The sequence below is a fragment of the Bidens hawaiensis genome, unplaced genomic scaffold (genome assembly GCF_021521415.1).
Source record: "Bidens hawaiensis isolate Kalapana, Puna unplaced genomic scaffold, B.hawaiensis_p1.1 tig00018600_1, whole genome shotgun sequence".
NCBI classification, from domain to species: Eukaryota; Viridiplantae; Streptophyta; class Magnoliopsida; order Asterales; family Asteraceae; genus Bidens; species Bidens hawaiensis.
Window position 1 is genome coordinate 7,190 of NW_027492818.1, and position 22,253 is coordinate 29,442.

At 37.7% G+C, this 22,253-nt stretch overlaps 1 protein-coding gene across 1 annotated transcript; it reads right to left on the reverse strand.

Moving 5' to 3' along the window:
• Window positions 1–19,379: 19,379 nt before the first annotated feature.
• Window positions 19,380–22,253, reverse strand: LOC143556506 (WRKY transcription factor 72A-like). Its single transcript, XM_077045805.1, has 4 exons — window positions 22,171–22,253; window positions 20,612–21,154; window positions 20,409–20,522; window positions 19,380–20,297 (listed from the first exon to the last, which is right to left on the reverse strand). The coding sequence occupies exons 1-4, from the start codon at window positions 22,246–22,248 to the stop codon at window positions 19,392–19,394; spliced, it is 1,641 nt and encodes a 546-aa protein (XP_076901920.1). The 5' UTR covers window positions 22,249–22,253; the 3' UTR covers window positions 19,380–19,391.

A 22,253-nucleotide genomic window follows, 5' to 3' on the forward strand; every position in this document is an offset into this window, starting at 1 on the left:
TACAATCATGTCGCTGATTGATCGATTAGGAATTAGGGTTTTATCAAATTGGGGGTTTCTGCTTGTGTTTGTATATAATCAAATAATATCGTTTGTTAATCAATTCACAGCCTAGAACAGTTGGTTTGGTGTGGGTGTTAACTCTGAGTGGTCGCGGGTTCACATCCGGCCATCCCTTTTTTCTCTTTTAATTTTTGTTTTATTATTTTAAAGCCTTTAAATGATTTTTATAAATTATTATAATTAGTATTAAATATAAAGTAAATTGTATTTTATCAAATCAACGTTAAAACGCTAATGTGTCTTGTTAATTAATCTCGTTACTAGCTTTCATGTGTGTGTGTGTATATATATATGTAAGTATATTAAGTATATGTTAATAATATTAAATCATCATTATTTTATTAAAACCTGAAATCATTATTGGTGTTTTCTTGTCGTTGAATATATTTATAAAATTGTTTATATATATAAAAATATGTATATGTATCATTCTTTAAAAGTTGTAACAATTGTATTTTTAAACGTATTAGCTATATTTAATTCATTAGACTTTCGGTAAAGATTTCAAAATATATATTTATATATATTTAAAACGATTATTATTATAGTATAGCTCAACTCATATTTATATATATTTAAACTAATTATTTATAAATTGGATTAGATGTTATTTATGGGTAGTATAAAGGTGACTTACAAAATATAAAAGTACTGACTATTATAATTAAGTGATAAACAATAATATTGTTATCGCAATATTATTATCAATAAAAATTCAATCGATCAATCAATAACCATTCTAATCAAAGCATAACTCAAATCACATCGAAATATTAACTCATTAAATCATGTTATATATTTTTATAATTGATTCATATTATCCTTATCTAACTAGGAATCATTGACGGTATATCCCGAAGGATTTATCTTTCTCACATCATCATTTATATTTCGTTCATCTGATCAGTTGAGTATCACATTCTCCCTTTAAACTCATTTTTACTGTTTTGGGGACGTATGTGTTACAACCTATTTTACTATTATTTAATACGCAAATTGCAACTGCTCGTCATGTGTCTTTAACTATTTATACCTAACGCGTTATACGCTTATATGCTTTACTTGAATACATTCAGAGAGGTCCAACATATTCGCAGACTAGTATGATCATATTTACTTGCTTATTGATTAAATTGTTTATCTCACTTGACACAGTTTGCTCTTTTATATTATTCTTATAGTGTCTTAAATCTAGTGTTATACTCACTCAACCTAGTGTTGACAAAATTATTGTATTTTTAACGCATATACATGTTATCACGTGATCTAGTTGAAAGATTTTACGAAGAACTTAGGATTTGCTATGTTAGAGAAGAGATTATCAAGACTTAGTTAAATCTAGATTTTAAATTATTTTGTTTATATGAATTATGTACTTGTATTTGATTTGTTTGAGTAATGAATTAAATTTAATAGATACTGTCACTTTTTAAATTATTGCATGATAGTACCTTAAGAGCTATGAGCAATCAGCTCTTACAACTCGCCATTTCCGCCGTAGGTTGGGGTGTGACATCCTACTTTGAACAAAAAAAACTCTTCAATATGGATAACCTAGTTAAATTATATGTGAAAAGATTGTTTTGATTTAATAGTTTAGGTATATTTTATTATGAAATGGCTTCACAAATAAATGAGATGTTATAATCGGGTTTAAATCCTATCTGGGTTTGGTGATACCCATGGCTCACTTATTTTTTTTACTATAAATTTTTTTCAGAATTATAAATAATATCTTTTAAAAAATGAATATTAATTTTTAGTATATCCCTATTTTATAGGATTTTCATATTAAATATTTGGTAAGATTGATTTTTAATTTAATGAAATATTGTAAAACGTTTAAAAAGTTATCTGGATTTTGTGAGACCCATACCCGTAAATTTGGGTCAATGTATAAGAAGTTTCTATTTACAAATAAAACAATATAGTTGTTAGGGCATGAATTTTATGCTGAGAATCCTTAATCCTTAACTGTCTTATGGATAGATTATCCTTGAGATGTGAATCAGGGTATAAAGGATCAACGATCCTCGGTATTATTTGTTTACTAATAATTGCGTTTAGTATGGTGATGTGTTAGACATGTATAACAACTTTAAGACATACTTGCATCAATTATCTTCATGGAGTATTCTTTAGCTGGAGTATGGATCCAGGATCCTAATTCAACGTAGCTGTTAATGGACAATTTCGTATGAATACTGACGTTTAAATAAGCGCAACGGCTCCTAGACCTAATCCACCACTTAATTCGCTAATGAACGGCTATTAGCACGTGGTCAAAGAGCACGATGACGAAGAGTGGAAGACTAGCGGATTTATAGGAAAGGGTTGTTAGTTAGTTATTTCTATTTTTTCTTTATATATCGAGTTGAGATCAACATTAGAACACACAATCACAGATCCCGAAGCTGTTAAGATATTTGCATCCACTCACATAGTATTCGTTGATCATCAACTCCACATCACTTGTAACTGACTTTTTGCCATTAATAAACTTGACGGTGATAGTTTTCACCGTCCGAGGGTTTTTTGTGCCGGATATTACTATAATCGCGTACTTTCCGACCAAAGGTTACTTTGTTAATCCTTGACCGAAGTAATTCGACCAAAGATTACCTTGTTAAGTTTTGACCGAAGGAAGATTATCGTAAATAAGGGTTTTTTCCCTCGTGATCAAATCACTTTGTTCATCAAGATTTCGATGATACATCCACTATTATCATGTTAGCACTATACCTCACCTGACAGATTTGGATACAATATCCTTAGCTGATTTTTATCCAAAACAATTTGGCGCCCACCGTGGGGAAATTGGTGCTATAATCCATATTACTCCTATCAATTTTCGATTTTTTCATACCCATATCACTATCAATGGCCTATCAATCAACCTCTGCTTCGTCAACCATGCCCTCATCAATTCCTCTGTCATCAAGGACTTTGCCACCGATGCCTCCGCCAATCACGGGAGCACAACGAACTGCTGCTGCTGGGAGCAAGACGCAACTACTAGTCTTCCAGGGCTCAAAAACCGTTGCTGCCGCGCCGGTGGTTAATACTAACAATGATGTTTCATCTATGTTTTCGCAGGTTAAGGCATATATGGAGCAGCAGAACAAGACCAACCAAAGGATCCTTCGTGAGATTGAAGATCTCAAGAAGACTAAGAGGCCAGCAGAGGATCTCACTCCCCTGATGCCCAGGATACTGGATTTCACCACTCCAGGATCCATGGCTCAGCTCTCGCAAGGATCATCTATCCTTCAACAGGAGTCCATGGGTCAACAAGCACAAGGATCCTCACTGTTTCAGCCAGGATCATACATCCTTCAACAGGGGTCCATGGGTCAGCATGCTCAAGGATCCTCACTGTTTCAGCCAGGATCATCCATCCTTCAACAGTGGTCCATGGGTCAACAAGCTCAAGGATCCTCACTGTTTCAGCCAGGATCATCCATCATTCAACAGGGGTCCATGGGTCAACAATCTCAAGGATCCTCACTATTTCAGTCAGGATCGTCCATCCTTCAACAAGGGTCCGTGGGTCAACAGGCTCAAGGATCCTCATTATTCCAGCAGGGATCATCCGTCATTCCACCAGGATCCTCTGGGTTATATATTCAAGGGTCCTATAACTCCCAACCTCAAGGATCCTTCTTTCAGAATCAAGGATCCTCAGGAATCCAACATCAACGATCCTCCGAAGTCCATGAAGAAGATTTCATCCCCATGCAGACAATCACGTCGGGTGGTCCCACTCCTGTCGCTGACTCTTCTTATCTCATATATTCATCCGAGATGCCAACCTTCACCCAGCAAAGAGGTAACTTATACGATCATTTATCCTTAGATGCTAACCGTGGTTCCATGCAGGATGCAGGTATCAACCAAGCTATGGCCAAGGAGCTACGGAATCTCAAGGATATGATATCCAATGTTCCCGGGGTTATAAGACCAATCCCCGAGATACCTGAGGGAAGCCACAAGTTATCCAGATTTGCTCCACGTATCTGTGATGCTGAAACCCCGAAGCTGTTCCAGACTCCGAATATGAAGACTTACGACGGGACCACTGATACTGAAGAACATGTGGCACAATATAGAGAAAGGATGGAGATCAATCCTATTCCGGAGAGACTCAAAGAGCTTGCCTATGCAAAGGCTTTGGATCCACACTGACAGGATCAACATTAAAATGGCTGCTAAGTCTTCCTCCCTTTTCAATTACTTCTTTTTCTCATTTAGTTAACTTGTTCAACAGCCAATTTTCCTGTAGCAGGAAATTTGAAAAGTTAACTAGTGACTTATATCGAGTTATCCAACCAAGTGATGAATCCCTTAAGGACTTTGTTACGAGGTTTGGTAGGGAAGCCTTGGAAATCCCTAATCTTGACATGGCTACAGCTATTGAGGCCTTCAATATGGGACTTCAAAGGGGCTCCCCTTTTATGATGATCTTGTGATGACTCCTTGCAGGTCCCTAGATGAAGTAAGGAACAGGGCTCTCATATTTATACGGTTAGAAGACGACAAGAGGATCCAGGATCGTCTGGGGAATCAAACAAAACAAGAATCCTCCGACAAGAATCAAGGATTCTCGTTCAAGAATAACAACACAAAGCTGTATAACAAGTTCAACAACTAGAACGTACGATCAGTCGAAGACGCAGATGATGATGAAGACTATCCATGCATCTCCGACTACAATTTTTCCGTGGATACTCATGGATTAGTCTGCGCCATGAAAGAGCTGGGAGAAAAGGCAAGGTGGCCTTGGAAGAATGAGAAGACGACCACCTTCAAAGACAAGTCTAAGTGGTGTGCCTTTCACGAAGATTTTGGCCACATGACAGATGAGTACATTGGCTTGAGGAGGGAAATTGGATACCTCTTGAGCAAGGGTCACTTTAAAGAGCTCTTGGAAAGAAAAAAAAATCCAAGATCCAGGATCCTGAAGATCTTCCAAAAAAAGCAACACCACCACCACCAGATGCTCATGTGATCAACTTTGTCTCCAGAGACTACGAATTGTTTCAAGATTCCTGTACTATAGAAGAAAATCCCGCAGAAGAATTCAAGTTGGACGATAAAAGAAGACCGCTCATCCCCACTACTCGAGTGACTGATCAGAGAATCTTCTTCAATTCGAGGATCCAGGATCTTCACCAGGATGAGCTGGACGTACAAACGGTCAATTTCATCTCCGGAGGTTCGGACATATGTGGAACTTCATTCTCTGCAGCAAAAAGACTGGCCAAAGAGATCAAGATGGATAACGGAGATCGACCAATAGTATCGACCACCTTAACAACAGACAAAAGAATCTTCTTCGATGAGGAAGACAAATTAAACATCCAGGATCCTCATCACGACGGTTTGGTTATTACTTTATTTATCGCTAACCATTATGTACGCAGGATCCTAGTTGACGGTGGGAGCTCGGTCAACATTATCCAACATGATGTTCTCAAGAAGATGAACATCCCGGATTCAGAAATCATTCCTAGAACATCGGTACTAGTCGGTTTCGGTGGTGAAACCAAGAAGACATTGGGGGACATCAACCTCCCAATTTATATCGAAGGGTTAATTCATGTAAGGCCCCGAACCCGGTAGCCTTACTTTAGCGTCGGATTTACTCATAAACACAGTTCTTACAAATCAGAGTTCATTAAAACTTTCGCGGAAAATAAAAACTTTCATGAAACGTTACAACAATCCAAAACTTGCCTTAATTAAACATTCTTGTCTTTCAAAATAAACGCCAATTACATTAAAACGTCTTGAGTCTTCAAATGCCAGTTTCCTATTCGCCCACCATGTGCCCGCTCAAGCTAGTTGTCTCATTCTACTCACCTGCGTGCATACTAAAAGTCAGCTACGCTGAGTGAGTTCTAGTTAATCGGACGCCATACAATACATACACATACATACATATCCGAAGATACATATCCATACCTAACTAGTTACCCTTCTGTTCTACATACATACTTACTACCATACATACATACATATCTACAATCACTAACCTCAGTCTACCGAGAGTACGTTCATAGTCCGCCGTCTATACCTGTACTCAAGGTCGTGAACACGTAAAAGGTCCGCAGTCCTTACCTATGTTCACCATTTATGGTACGTGCAAGGTCCGCAGTCCTTCCCTATACCATCCTACATCCACAACACGTACAAGGTCCACAATCCTTCCCTATGATGCAACCTAAACCATAGCACGTACGAGGTCCGTAGTCCTCCCCTATGCTACCACAATACAAATACAGCACGTATAAGGTCCACAGTCCTTTCCTATGCTGATGCCTATCTATAATACGTATAAGGTCCGCAGTCCTTAACTACGTTGTCGTCTATTATCTGTAACACGTATAAGGCCCACCGTCCCTATCTACGTTTACATCTATCATCTACATTACGTATTAGGCCCGCAATCCTTAACTACGCCATCACCAGCCGAGTCTATGTCCGACAAAAGCTAGAGGGATTTGCCATCCTAACTTACTATGTCGAACGTAGAACTCACATACCATTCGTGTACCTGTATACACATACTTCACATATACAATAATTACATTATAGCATAAGAACACTCTAGGCGTTCTTTACATCATTCATTTAACAACCATACCTCTTGTCGATACGTGCAATATCCGAAGATCGTTCACGCCCCGACAAGTATTCATTTGTAATGTTCATACATCTTCGATATATAATATTCGTGCCTTTATTTTTGACCTGACAGTACGCGCAATATCCGAAGATCGTTCGCGTACCGACAAGCAATCATTCATATCCATCACATATATCACATATGGCATACACTTATCACTTAGGATAAATGTATTAACAACACATCGAGTATGCACACAGCCCCGAAAACATAACACATAAATGGGGCTAGAAACTCACCTGAATCCTGTTACGCTCTCCGTTAATCGTTATTCCCTTCTTGAGCTGTGCACGGCTAACTGTATAATATTTACATGTATCAATTAACTACTACTACTCATGTTGTATTTCTATCTTTATACAACACACAACTAACGGGGGTCCGGGGGCAGCGCCCCTGGCAGCGGGGTCTAGGGGCGGCAGCCCCTACCAGGGTCCAAGGGGCAGAGCCCCTGGCTGGGGTCGAGCTGTCTTAACACATTTTCCATTAGGTTTTTAATTTATTTTCTAATCGAATTTGACTTTAGGCGAAGTTAAACCTTAGGCGAACTTAGCTTTAGGCGAAGTTAAACCTTATGCGAACTTAGCTTTAGGCGAAGTTAAACCTTAGGCGAACTTAGCTTTAGGCGAAGTTACCAGCTAGGCGAACTTGGCCGTAGGCGAAGTTAAGCTTTGAAGGCGAAGTTACCAGTTTGCAGGCGAAGTTATCAGTTTGCAGGCGAAGTTGCCCAGTTCGCAGGCGAAGTTGCCCAGTTCAGCTACTGGTTTGGTTTTTATCAAGCATTTTGGCGATTTTAATACCCTTGTTATGGTTCGACATCACCCACCAACGTTCCCTAACTATTTCGTTCGTATATATATCCCGTTTATACTATAAAGCTTGGATCTTTAAGCTTAAGGACATTCAATAAAACATAAACTTTAAAGGTTAAGAACATACCTTTTGTGCTCGTTTGGATCTCGTTTAACTTGTTTAATCACAACTAATCGTTTACTCTCCCTCGGATCTTGCTCGTTTCTCTCCCTCGGCCGCCGGCCATATATGGCGGTGTGTGGTGTGTGTGTGTTTTGGAGTGTGTAGAGATTATGATGGAAATGAAATGAGGGTTTAGGGTTTTAGGTTGGTTTAGGGGATATTTATATCCCTTAAAGCCCATGGACCTAAAGCCCATTCTCGTTTAACCCATCTCAATTAATCTAAATCCATGATCCGTTCTTTACTCGATATTAATTAATTAATAACGCGGAAATCACTAAACGTAACTTTCTTTATTCAACATTATAAATTTTAGGATGTTACAATTCATACCAAAAATTTTGTGTTATAGATAACCTTTCCTGTTGCAATGTTATTTTAGGTAGGCCCTGGCTCCATGGAATGAAGGAAGTAGCCACAACTTATCACCAATGCATCAAGCTACCTACTCCTTGGGGAGTTGTAAAGATAGTGGGTGACCAAGCGGAGGCCAAGAACTATTATTCATCATCAATGAAGCCAACAACCAAGCAAACTATAGCATAGCAACTACAGCAACATCCTAGGGACGTGCTGGAAGCTCGGGAGAAAGACATTAAAGAAGTCTCATTAGACCCCGAGGATCCAGAGATAAAGGTGTTCCTAGGATCCAGTATCCCCAGTAAGATTGAGGAGGATTTAATATCCTTCTTAGGGCGAAGAAGATCTACCTTTGCCTTCAAGCATTCTGACATGACAGGTATTTCAAAAGAGGTAATCACTCATAAACTCGGCCTTGATTTATCTGTTAAACCTGTCCATCAGAAGCAAAGAAAATTCGCTCCTGAGAGGAACAAGATCATACAAGAAGAAGTTGAAAAACTTCTTTAGGCCGATATGATCAGAGAGGTTCAATATCCTCGAAGGCTAGCTAATGTGGTCGTTGTTTCAAAAAAGAATGAAAAGTGGAGGGTGTGTGTCGATTTTACCGATTTAAACAAGGCATGCCCCAAGGATCCTTTACCATTACCACATATAGATTCCATGATGGAGGCAACGGCAGGACATGAAATGCTTACCTTTATGGATGCTTCCTCTGGATTTCAACAAATTCAGATGGAACCATCTGATCAAGAGGATACAACATTCATGACTCCCACCGGCATATACTGTTATACTGCTATGCCATTTGGACTAAGAAATGCAGGGGAAACATACCAAAGACTAGTCAACATGATGTTCAAGGATCAGTTGGGTAAGACTATGGAGGTCTACATAGATGATATGGTAGTGAAGTCAAAGAAAGCTGAGGATCACCTTAGACACCTCGAGGAAGCATTCAATATCCTTGACCATTATAACATGAAAATGAATCTGTCAAAATGCCACTTTGGTGTTAAAGCTGGAAAATTTTTAGGATATATGGTAACTAAAAGAGGAATTGAAGCAAGCCCCGAGCAGATTGAAGCCATCCTCAATCTGAAATCTCCTTCAAACGCAAAGGATGTCTAAAGGCTCACAGGAAGAATAGTTGCTCTCAATAGGTTCATCTCCAGATCTTCCGAGAAGTGCAAGGACTTCTATGACATCCTTAGGAAGAATAAGAAGTTTGAGTGGACGGAAAAGCATGAGGCTGCGCTTACAGCCTTGAAGGATTACTTATCCTCAGCTCCAGCTCTAATGAAGCTAGTGGATGAAGAATCCTTATACCTGTATTTAGCTGTCTCAGGAAATGCAGTAAGTGCCGTCTTGGTAAAGGATCATGAAGGTGAACAACATCCTGTTTACTATGTAAGTAAAAGTCTTTTAGATGCGGAAGCCATGTATTCTCATTTAGAAAAGTTAATTCTTGCACTCATTATGGCTTCTACTAAATTGAGACATTATTTTGAAACTCGTCCTATTATTTTGAGAACAGGATTGGGGATCCTACTGAAATCGCCACAGGGGGTACATATTACCCCAGTCTATAGCCTGTGAGTTTCAAGCGACGAACAATGAAGCAGAATATGAGGCTTTGATTGCAGGTTTGCAATTAGCTAAGTGCATGAGGATCAGGTATCTTCAAGTATATATAGATTCATTACTAATTGCTAACCACTTTAATGGCTCATATGCTGTTAAAGGAGAAAAACTAATCAAATACCTAGATGTTGTGAAGGAATCAGCAAAATCCTTCGAATTATTTAGAATTGTACAGGTACCAAGAGAAGAAAATGCCGGGGCAAATGCTTTGGCAAATTTAGCCTCATCCCTGAAAATTCCAGAAGATATGAAGATTCCAATTATTCATGTTCTCTCACCAGCAATAGGAGAACACGAAGTTGGAGAAATAACAAATGACAAAGAAATTGTACTCTGGGATCCATTATCCTCCAATAACCAAGAATCATCCATCCTTCCAGTCAAGAAGCACATCCAAATAGGAGAGATTCCAGCAACAGAGAATCCCAAATCCTTCAAACTCAAGGTATAACAATACATTTTATTAGATGATATGCTATACAGAAAATCTCTTGCAGGTCCATACTTGAGGTGCATCGAGGATCCTGAAACCCAAGAGGTGCTCAAAGATTTTCATGAAGGTGAGTGTGGTAATCACACAGGGGGAAGAGCCCTATTTTCCAGGATTCTAAGAACATGATACTTCTGGCCAACAATGAGGAGAGACGAAATGGAATATTCAAAGAAATGTGATGCTTGTCAAAGACATGCAAACATCCTCCACCAGCCGGCAGAACCTATGTATCCTATATCCTCTTCATGGCCTTTCATGAAATAGGGTATGGATATTGTAGGCAAACTACCTAAGGCACTAGGAGGAAGAGTATTCATGCTTGCAATGATGGACTACTTTTCAAAATGGATAGAAGCAGAAGCTTTTGTTCAAGTACGCGAAAAAGAGGCGATATCTTTCATTAAAAGAAATATAATTACTAGATTTGGTATTCCCTCAGAAATAATTTGTGACAATGGTTCCCAGTTTATCGGGAAAAGAACCGCTAACTTTTGTGACAGTTGGGGCATCAAGATGATAACTTCTACTCCAGTACATCCTCAAGCTAATGGTCAAGCAGAGTCTAGCAATAAAATTAGCATCAATAATCTAAAGAAGAAATTAGGATCCAAGAAGGGAAAGTGGGCCGAAGAGCTACCTTATGTTCTTTGGGCAGACAGAACAACACCAAGAATGCAACAGGCCAGACACCATTCTCATTAGTATTTGGTTCAGAGGCAGTAATCCCAACAGAGATGGTGGTTCCTACGGAAAGAACAAGCATCCGTGATCCTGAAGCCAATGAAGAAATCCTTCTTGAAGACTTGGATACTGTAGAAGAACTCAGAGACCTAGCTAAGATCAGAATGGAAGCTTATCAACAAAGGGTAGCTGGGGCATACAACAAGAATATAAGAATAAGAAGATTTCAAGAAGGAGATCTAGTTTTGAGGAAAGCCTTCCAAAGTACTACCAATCCGGCTGATGGAAAATTAGCACCCAAATGGGAAAGACCTTATCATATTGAGTTGGAAGCAGGAAATGGGGCATATCATTTGCTCATAATGGAAGGCAGCAGATTTCCAAGAGTATGGAATGCTATCCACCTCAAAAAGTATTTTCTCTGATTAGGATTCAGTATCCTGAGAGGATATATTATCCTTATAGGATCTAGGATCCCAAAGTCGGTAACATCTATCTGATCAGTTATTCTTTTTGAATTCTTATTGTTAATTTAAGGATAATGTATCCTTAATATTTTATCTTTTCCAAGTTTTGAGTAACAATGCAGGATCGTAATAATATGCTTGATGCTCTAGAGGTTGGCCACCTTTCCTTTACATTCGAGGTACTATCCTATTTCTCTTGGCTTAGCCCACGTTTGGATATGACCCCCGATGGTCATGTCCTCTAAGGTTTAAAGGTTTTCACCTTTCTTATAAATAGAGTTTCTACACTCTCGCCTGGAGCGCACGTTATCCGACGTATAGTCCGGGGCAGCGGGACCAGTACACGCTTAGTGGCTGACAATTCCGTTGCTTTCGGCTATACCACCGGTTTATAACGTTTTCACGTTATCTTAAGATAAAGGTTTCTAACATTTTCATGTTAGCTGAGGTTTTGGCGTTTTCACGTCACTCGCATTTGGACTAAATCCCGGTTTGGGCGAGTCCCCAGTTAACATCCGTATTGGGCTTGTCCCCAGTTTCGGGCTTGTCCCCAGATTACACGGGCTTGTCCCCAGATAACACGGGCTTGTCCCCAGTTGCACGGGTTTGTCCTCAGTTTATTATTTGGGCTTGCCCCCAGCTTATTGGGTTTAATCCCAATTAACACTATGAATTGTTTGCAACAGATTCTCTAAGTTCTTTGTGAAGATCAAAATTCTAAGGATCCCGAATCCTAAAGCTGTTCCTTCAAGGATCACTGAGAGTTCAATACTTATGGTAACTTAGGTCTATCTAGACTTTCTAGTATGATCTCTGTTAATTAACTTATGTATCATTTTGGTTGCGATAATTTTGGATATTTCAGTTTAGAAGGTTATTCCCTTAAAGTTGTTTTATTACTAAATTTTTTTTACCTACTTTAAGGATGCTCTATCCTAAAATTTGTCCTTCAAGGAAATTCTTTTGTAAAACTTTTATCAACTTTTAAGGATATTTTATCCTACTATTTATTCTTTAAGGATATTCTATCCTAGGCAATTTTCATAAGGATCTTTTATCCTAAAAAATCTTTTACTTAAAATTATTTTTCAAAACAATTAACAATGCTAAAGTTATATCTAACAAACTTTTAAGAGTAAAATAACAAGTAAATAGTTAAAAGATTTATATTAATTAAAATAAGCCACCAGGACTTATTCAAAATTCTTGACCCGGACTTCACCATGCAAAAGATGGACCATCCATCTGGGTTAAGTGAGTACTACTAATAGTTCATAAGTGCAGGAAAATGAAAAACAGGGGCAACAAAGGCTTCATCCCCAAAAACAGAGGATTCCTCCACCTTTGTCACCCCCGCCAATTGTCTTAAGGATCATGGATCCTTTACCCTAGTTACTATTGTTTATTACAGACCAAAAGTAATTGTTCAGAAAAAGATCAACACAAATAAAATAAAATAAAAAGTGGGCTCGGGCCTTGTCTTCTATATCCCTCATCGCCCACCTAAGCTGCATCTTCACCATCGGCAGCACCATCTCCCTTGCCTGCTTCAACCACCTCCTTGACGCCGCCGGCCCCAGCCTCGGTGTTCTCAGCCATCTCCTCGTCGTCCTCACCACCAAGATCGTCAAGAGCAGCTTTCCACTTCTCAACATCCCAGGTCGACTTGTCAAAAGCGGGATCACCGGCCTCCTTCGCCATCTTGATCCGTGCTTGGAATACCGACCTGGCAGCCCACACTTTGGCCTCATCTGTAGCCTGCTCCACTGCCTCTTGACGTTGGGCTTCGGCTAAGGATAGCTGATCCTCCAACTGTTTCTTCTCCTTGGAGAGCTGGATCATGGCCCTATCCTTGGCAACCACAACTTTCCCTAACCCCGACAGCTTGTCACTCATTTGGCCAATAGTCTTTTCATAATGCTCTTTAAAAGCATTCATGGCATATACACAACAAAATATTCGAAATCAAAAGGATAGTGGATCCAACAATTCAGAGATTCAGGATACAGGATACTTACAGAGAGGACAATGTCATAATGGGTCTCATGATCAGAGGATCTTTTCCTCTTGGAAGCTGCGGACTTGGCCCTGGTTGTTGCAGTCTTGGGCTCAGAGCTAGTGCCTGCCTTCGAAGCCTCCTTCTTGACAACAGGAGAAGTGACCATACAGTCAATGTCTTCAAGGGAGAACTTACCGGCTGACTTCTGGGATTTCTTGGCGCCTGAAAAGGAAAAAAGTTATCAGATAAGTTCCCTTATTCTAATCTTGTCTATATTAAAATAATTAACTTACTTGACATGCTTGAACTCGAGGAGATATCACAAAAACCTTCAACAAAACGTGCCTGAAAGGTCCTAATCTCGGTATCCAGTATTAGGAACCGTTTTGTCTTTTCTTCTATACCAGGTAGCTTGCCCAAAGAAGCGAAGTTTTCAACTACAAATAAAAAGGAAAATTCAGAATTCAAGTTAAAGCATCAAGGATCCTGCTGTTTCTTGAGGATCCGGGATCCTACCCTTTCTAACCCATTTTGAAGGAAGATCGATTCCTCTTGGTATAGAGTCACGTTTTACGAAGAAAAACTGATTCCTCCACAGATAATCGCTCAAGGTGACTTTCAATAACGGGTGAGGCTGTCGGGGCTTGGATTTGAAGATAAAGAGGGCAGGACCGTGGGTAGTGAGGGTATACAAATGTGATAACTCCGCAAGACCAAAATCAATCTTTTGCTCCTCGATGATTCTCTCGATAGTGATGAGAACCCTCCAAACCATAGGCATAGCCTGTATGTAGGATATGCCGGAAGAATCGAAGAAGCTTTGAGTAAAAGACGGAAAAGGGTATTTGTAGCCGATCAGAAATGGAGTCGCCGGAAAGCAGACCCAAACCTTGGAATATACATCACATCTGACACTGGATTCGTAGGGTCGGAATATGGTTTGCGGAGGAAACAATGTGCGAAGGTCATCGACCTCTGGATCCGTGAGTTTGCAGATTTCGGTAGACGGGTTGGCCAGCAAACATTGGGGTTCCATTTCCATCAACTTAGAACCGTCGGAGATTTGTTCAGAAGGTTTAGAGGGAGACGGAGAAGAAGAAGACGAAGCAATAGACATGGTAAAAGAAAATAAGAGAAAGGTAAGAAGGATACCTGATGCGTCGGATGAAGGTATGTTTATAATCAAAGATATAGGGCGGCATATATAAACGGTTATTATTAACCTGGGGGCTAAATGGTAAACAATTCTGGCAAAACCGTCCCATCTATTAGTTTTCGTAGTAATTTTGAATTTCAAAATGACTGCTGTATTCCACTGTCACCCGCCATTTTGGGGGCAATTGTTAGGGCATGAATTTTATGCTGAGGATCCTTAATCCTTAACTGTCTTATGGATAGATTATCTCCATGAGATGTGAATCAGGGTATAAAGGATCAACGATCCTCGGTATTATTTGTTTACTAATAATTGCGTTTAGTATGGTGATGTGTTAGACAGGTATAACAACTTTAAGACGTACTTGCATCAATTATCTTCATGGAGTATTCTTTAGCTGGAGTATGGATCCAGGATCCTAATTCAACGTAGCTGTTAATGGAAAATTTCGTATGAAGACTGACGTTTAAATAAGCGCAACGGCTCCTAGACTAGTCCACCGCTTAATTCGCTAATGAACGGCTATTAGCACGTGGTCAAAGATGACGAAGAGTGGAAGACTAGTGGATTTATAGGAAAGGGTTGTTAGTTAGTTATTTTCTATTTTTTCTTTATATATCGAGTTGAGATCAACATTAGAACACACAATCACAGATCCCCTAGCTGTTAAGATATTTGTATCCACTCACATAGCATTCGTTGATCATCATCTCCACATCACTTGTAACTGACTTTTTGCCATTAATAAACTTGACGGTGATAGTTTTCACCGTCCGAGGGTTTTTTGTGCCGGAGATTACTATAATCGCGTACTATCCGACCAAAGGTTACCTTGTTAATCCTTGACCGAAGTAATTCGACCAAAGATTACCTTGTTAAGTTTTGACCGAAGGAAGATTATCGTAAATAAGGGTTTTTTCCCTCGTGATCAAATCACTTTGTTCATCAAGATTTCGATTATACATCCACTATTATCGTGTTAGCACTATACCTCACCTGACAGATTTGGATACAATATCCTTAGCTGATTTTTATCCAAAACAATAGTAACTTAATAATATATAAAAAATCAATAAAAGAGCTTTTAAAAGATTTCGTTTACATATATTTAAGATATATAAAACTTAAACTTAATATTAATATACACCTTTTAGTTAATGTATTTGTTTATGATTGTTTTACTCATTCTTTCTTAGTATTTTTAAGCTTTTTTTCTATTAGTGCTCAATATATTTTACGAAATTTGGAGCCGGTTTCTTAATCGACGATTCCAATGTTTATCCTTCTCATATTTATTTTGAGAAAAGTACTTTTATTAACATCAATAAAATGATTTAATTATAATAAAAAATTATAATAGATAAGCGGGTAAGTAGACAACAAATTACGCCGTCACCCCTTTTGAATGACAAATTTAATCTTACTAAAAACAAAGTTATCGTTCTTCGACTTCGATGAGTTACGACCCGCTGAATTCTTTTCAGAAACGTAGCAGCATCGGAGGTAAGAGACCCAAATGTATTGAAAGAAAAAGGAATGAAAGCGTGTTAATTCTCGACACAAGCCTTCTCGCGCTTAACAATTTTTCCTGATTCTACCTTTAACAGGGTCTGCCTAGCAACAAACTCGGTGTTCCTAAGCCCTATAAGAGAGGACACTCCAGTAAGGTCCACACAAGCATCCCCCCCCCCCCCCCCCCCGAGTGCACCAACCCAAATATAAGAATGTCAGCTGGTCGAAGAGTAGATTTTCTTTCACATGAATCGAACTGAAATTCACATAAGCCTCATATTTATTTGAGTGTCATTTCTTCAATCCTGCTTCTCTAATTATTGAGTTATGTCGTTCATAGATTCATATTTCTCCTTTTTAGCTATTACAGCTCATTCATTTACAGCTGCAACAACTATTCTTTGTATCAGTGTTAAATAAAATAAACTAAAAACTCTTTATGGTTATGTTGAATTTATTTTCTTATATTACATCAAATCAATTTAAGATTTATTTTTTTTAAGATGACTTTGACTTCTTGAGATTAAAACGTAAAAGAGCAACCACCCCCAACCAAAAAAAAAATTGGGTTGACGAGCTTTTTTTTTCTTATATTGTGAATTATTGTCATATTAGTGCGAAAAGGTTAATAAGTTAGAGCTCATTTTTACCGGTCACAAAGGTCACCAAAAATATCAAGGACGACCCTGCCTAGATTACGGTGTATAATTTGAGTTACTAAAGTGAAAAATTATGAGATCAAGAAAAAGTTGGACATCAATCGCATCCTGCCTTTCTAAAGTCTACTTTCTAATCTTTTTTAAGAATCTTGTATGATTTTCTATTCTTTTTTCTTTTTTGTTTTAGGCACTCTTTTTTTTTTTTATTAACCAACAAACATAGAATGTCTAGGTACTCCGTATGAGGTGACTCAATGGCAAAAAGATCACCGCTAGTTAGCCCAACCCAGTCATACGGAGCCCTTAAGCGCCTCCAAATTATCTACAGTTCCGAGGAAAACCCACCTACTTGAAGGCCTACTGGTGGTAAAACCCGGACGCCCTTAAGATCGAACTGGATATAACAAAAGTCTCAGTCTTCCTTCATTGAGCCACTTATGTCCCTCAAAGTGTTGTAAATAAAAATTAAACTTAGATCTTTATTGAGAAACTCAATTTTTCTATCACTATGCCACATTATAAAGGATATGCACTTTGTTTTAGTTATTCCTTTTCTTCAAACAAGAAATTTGTTTAGACGATCTTCTCAAAGCATAAAGATAATAAAAGTTGTTCGATATCTTTTAATCTTTTATTTACACATTAAATATACATTATATATATTCATGCATTATGTGTGTTTTCAAAACAATATTATATGTTGAAAATTAGGAGAATCATTTAATATACTAAACTTATACAAATAGCTTTGTTGATTTAATGGAAGAAAGAAGAGAGAGGTTAGATGGTTACAAAACCACCTTATGTATTTACAATAAAATCAATGTGTATAAATGTATTATGTTGTTCTTGACATAGGTTCAAGTTGAGAATCATGATAAACGTATAAACATTAATTTCTATTTCTTTAACTATGATGCATAGGCTGGTTTTTAAACACACCATCTCATTAATTTATAACTGTAGACAAACACAATGTAACATAGAAACTGATCTTCGTTCTAAAAGTATGAATTCCGTGCAATATTTGTACCAAAACACACGAAATTGGAAAGATTCTTCAGTGATCTTTGATATGCTTTAAAGGAATTGCAACGAAGATGGTTCAATGATTCTTCTATAGAATTGGAGGGGCGTAAAATGAAGTAGGAGTGACGGCTAGGAATATTTATCATTTACATTTGCTTACTTTTGTTCTCAATTTTGCTCACATTGATGATTATAAGTCTATACTACAGATGGTGAGTAAGATTGTTGTTGGCAATGAAAGTAAAATTTATGAGCGTCACCAATTTAAATGACGAGCGTTATTAAGTATTATCACGCTTTGAGTCCTAATTCATATAGTCTAATCTAGGGGTGTCCAAATTACCCGAACCCGATTAACCCGATCCGAATAAGAAAATTCGGGTCGGGTTAATAGGGTCAAAAAGTATTAATCGGGTTATTCGGGTTAACCCGAATTATTAATAGGGTCGGGTTTTGGGTTCATTTTTGGAAAAAAGTCGGGTTTCGGGTTAACCTGAATAACCTGATTAGTGGTGATACTTAACTTAAATACAATGATTAAAAGGCGAAATAAGCACCCTAAAGGCAATATGTAAGCTTTATAGATGAGTTAAATATTCTATTTTTTCATGAACCGTTCGATGGAAAATTCATTTATGTTGCGTTCATTTAATAAAACGAACGAACATGAACACATGTTTTACTTGTTCATATATGTTCATGAACGTTCGTTTATGATCATTCATTTAAGTTTGTTTACGTTCGTTCATGTTCATTTACATATTAATAAAAAATCATTAAATATTATTCGCATTTAGAAATGATATCACCCTAATATGTTTTATATTTGTTTGTTTGTGTTTATTTAAATGCGTTCATTTATGTTCGTTTATGTATGTTTGTGTTCGTTAATGTATGTACATATATATTCTTTCATGTTCGTTTATCTTTGTTTAATAATTATGTTCTTTATGGTCGTGAACTTTTCGTTTAGATTTTAAGTGAATGAACATAAACGAACACGAAGATGTTTAGTTTTTAACTAACGAACATGAACATAAATATATGTTCGATTAAGTGTCCGTGTTCGTTAACCGTCAAATGAAAAAAACACAGACATGCCTTTGTTCATGTCCGTTCGTTACATTTACATGCCTATAAATGTATAAATAAGATGTAAAAGAAATTAACAATTGAGTGGAATGAGAACTTTTGCAACCTACAAGTTATAAACACAAAAAACAACTTAAAATTATAAAGTAACATGGTTAACCCGACTAACCCGAATAACCCGAACCCGAACCTTAATAGGGTCGGGTTGCGGGTTAGATAATTTTTAAGGAAAACCCGACTAACCCGAAACCCGATCGGGTTGACCTGATGAACACCCTCTAATCCGCCATTAATAAATTAAATAAGAAAAAAAATGATGATTTTTAAGAGTCATATATGAATTAAGCTCTTTATATTCATTAAAAATATTCATCAGTGATGGCTGCAATCACCAATCGCCATTTTATCTTAGCACAATTTTCTTCAACATACATCACCATTGCCAATATTTTACAGGAGTTTATGAATTAATTACAGTCTAATCTATATGGGATCATTGAGAGTTTTTAAAACAGTAATCATAAAAAAAACAAAAAACAATAAAAAAATCCCAAGCTATCCTAACTATATCCATCATACCTCATGGTCTCTGCTAGTTCCTAGGGAAGTAGATTTACTTCTTGAGCTAGAATTTGGCAAAGAACTCGAACCTGCAGCTTGAGAATTTATCACTGTTGCCGCCACAGATTTGTTGTAGAAGGCTGTTGAACATTTATTTTCACTTGATGTTGTAGGAAAACTCGAAAACACCGGTAATGTATCTCCAAGTTTCACAATCTGGCCAGAGTTGTCACTTCCGGCTTGACTTCCCACCGCACTACCACTTATTATTGATGTCAATGCGGCCTTTAAAACTGACTGAAAATTAGGGTCTGCTGTGATTGCTCTAGTTGCAGCTTCAATGGTGTCTGGCTGTAGGGAATTTTGATTAGTGGTTGGAGTATTCATCATAGTTTTATTTTGCATGAAAGAATGGTAAATGTTTTCTTGAGGTTGTGTTGATCCAAAGTTGAGGGACCCCGTTTGATTTTTCGCATAGTTGAGGGACCAGTTGCTCCATGAAATTGGCAATGCATTAGGCTCCAAAGAGCTAAAATTCAGGTTTGTAGTTGAATATCTTGGAGGGAAAGCGGTTGTCACGGGTGGTGATCGGTAGCTGTATGGTGATGATGTCGAAAGCGTGTTTGAAGTGAGATCAAGTGTGACGGTAGGGCACGAGGGAGAGGGGGATATGGAAGAATGTGGTAAGTAAACCGGCTTTAGTTTTGAGTTCTCGTTGAGATAAAAGTTTAGCCCTTGAGAAGAGGTGCTAGGGTTAGGGTTTGAGCTTGATCCGGAGGTTGAGGAGCCCAATGTTAACATACTGGCGGCTGCGGAGGTGGTGGACGCCATAGCGGTGGCAGATGCTGGAAGGGGATGGTTGTGTGTTCCTTCGTATGTAGTGATCAGTATTGACATATCTTGAGGGCATCTTTGTACCTACACAATTGTATCAAGACAAATATTTTAGATACAAATAATTTAATACCAGTTGCAAAATGTTATAACCAATCTTAAAGGTTTACGTTGTTATAAAATGTAAAATCCTACCTGTTTCCTCACTGGGCAATTTGTAGAGACAGTGCAACGATAATATGCCCGTGGGCAAAGATTTCCCTTTGCGATCTTTTGTCCATATTTTCTCCATTGGCATCCGTCATTCATCTGATATTTAAAACCCTAATTGTAAGTACTAATTAATGTAAGTTTAGCAATATAGGCCTTTGTTTAAACATGTATTGCAAGCTAATTACCGTTGGTGTTTCACAACGAACCCTAACAGAAACCCTAGTTTTCTTGGCAGGGTTTTGTTGTGAAACTTCAGGATCATCTCCACTTCTCTTTGGACTTTGAGGTTTCTGTGGTGTCCAAGTCTCCCCACCTTCATCTTTAACTTCTTCCAAGCTCTTATCTTGGCTCCGGTTAACTGAAGATTCGGTTTGTGTCGTGGATGACATTTCAAATTTTCCGCACTCAAGCCCAAGACCTAACCCTTGTGCATTTTTGGTAGGAGGTGTTGAACATCTCTTATCTTTCTTGGTCGGGTCGGTTGATGATGTTCTTCCAAGACTGAGGGAAACAAGCTCAGACTCATCGTTTATCTGCAGTTGGTTGCTATGATCAACTGCGGTGGTGACCGTGGTTGAGGCTTCTTGTTGTTGATGGAGAATATCTTGGAACTTCTTCTGGAGGGTTTGGTATTCCTTCATGATCTGCTCCAAGTGCACCTTTAGCCTTTGATTTTCCTCCCTCACCTCACCCATTTCGGCTTCAGTTAACTCAAATTTCTTCACATCCTGCATTCGTTCGAATTTGTTAATATTAGCTACTTAATTTCACATAAACTTAAATGTATGTAGTGGTGAGTTGATTAGACTACAAAATTCACGACAAAAATCTAATGCACAAGTACTTACAATAATTTTGCGATGGAAATCGGTTACTAGTTTTGTGACAAAATTTGATCATCGAAGCACGCTTAGTCTATCGCTAAAATTAATTCGTAAAAAGATAATTGATAAAGAAGTGAGATTAGGTATAATTTTATATGCTTATAGTAACGGGTTCCTTTGATTTTGATTGATTGAATTGTATTGAATTGATGAGTTCACATGGTTAAAGACCAAAAGTTCACACGACACACATTTAAATCCACAATTTGACCATGTAAAAGTCGCAACATATTTTTTTATTAAGATTAGTGAATAAAATAAAGAGACCTTGAATATGTTCAATGTTCCTTCCACAAGATGAACTATATATCGAGTCTTGAAATTAATAAATATCTGATATAAGAAATTTACTTGGTCAAGAAATTAAAGATATCTATATGAAATTTATGCAAATCATTTTTGTGGTTCATAACAAACTCCATAGGATCCAAGATGTTAAGTAACCATAGAAGATATTTTTTTATTATGGAAGTTCTTATTGTTTACCTATTTTTCAATCTTAAAGAAGAATATATACTAGAAAGAATCAAATAAACAAGCAAAATTTCGCTTCTGATTCTTTAAAGACTCAACTTTCTCACCTTTATGAAAGGTGTTATGATATGTAATTAAACCAGAAATTATAATAGTTCCATAACTAGTTCCAATATCAAAACAAATTTGTTATATATGCAAACAAATCTAGAGAAGTATAAGACGATCTCCAACACGTGAAGCAGGCTCGAGGAGATTTAGCATTTGCCGTTGGTCTAACAGAATAAAGCTTCTCCACTTTTGAGAAAATACATAGCAAGTATTCAAAAGTAAACAAGACAATAATAATTTTTTCTTAAGTTTCATGAATTTTTATAAAGACCGACCTCTTGTTCACTATTAAGGCGATCATCTTCCGTGTGTTCGTGCTTGATTTGAGTTGTTTTCCTTGGACCAACTTCCATGGCTG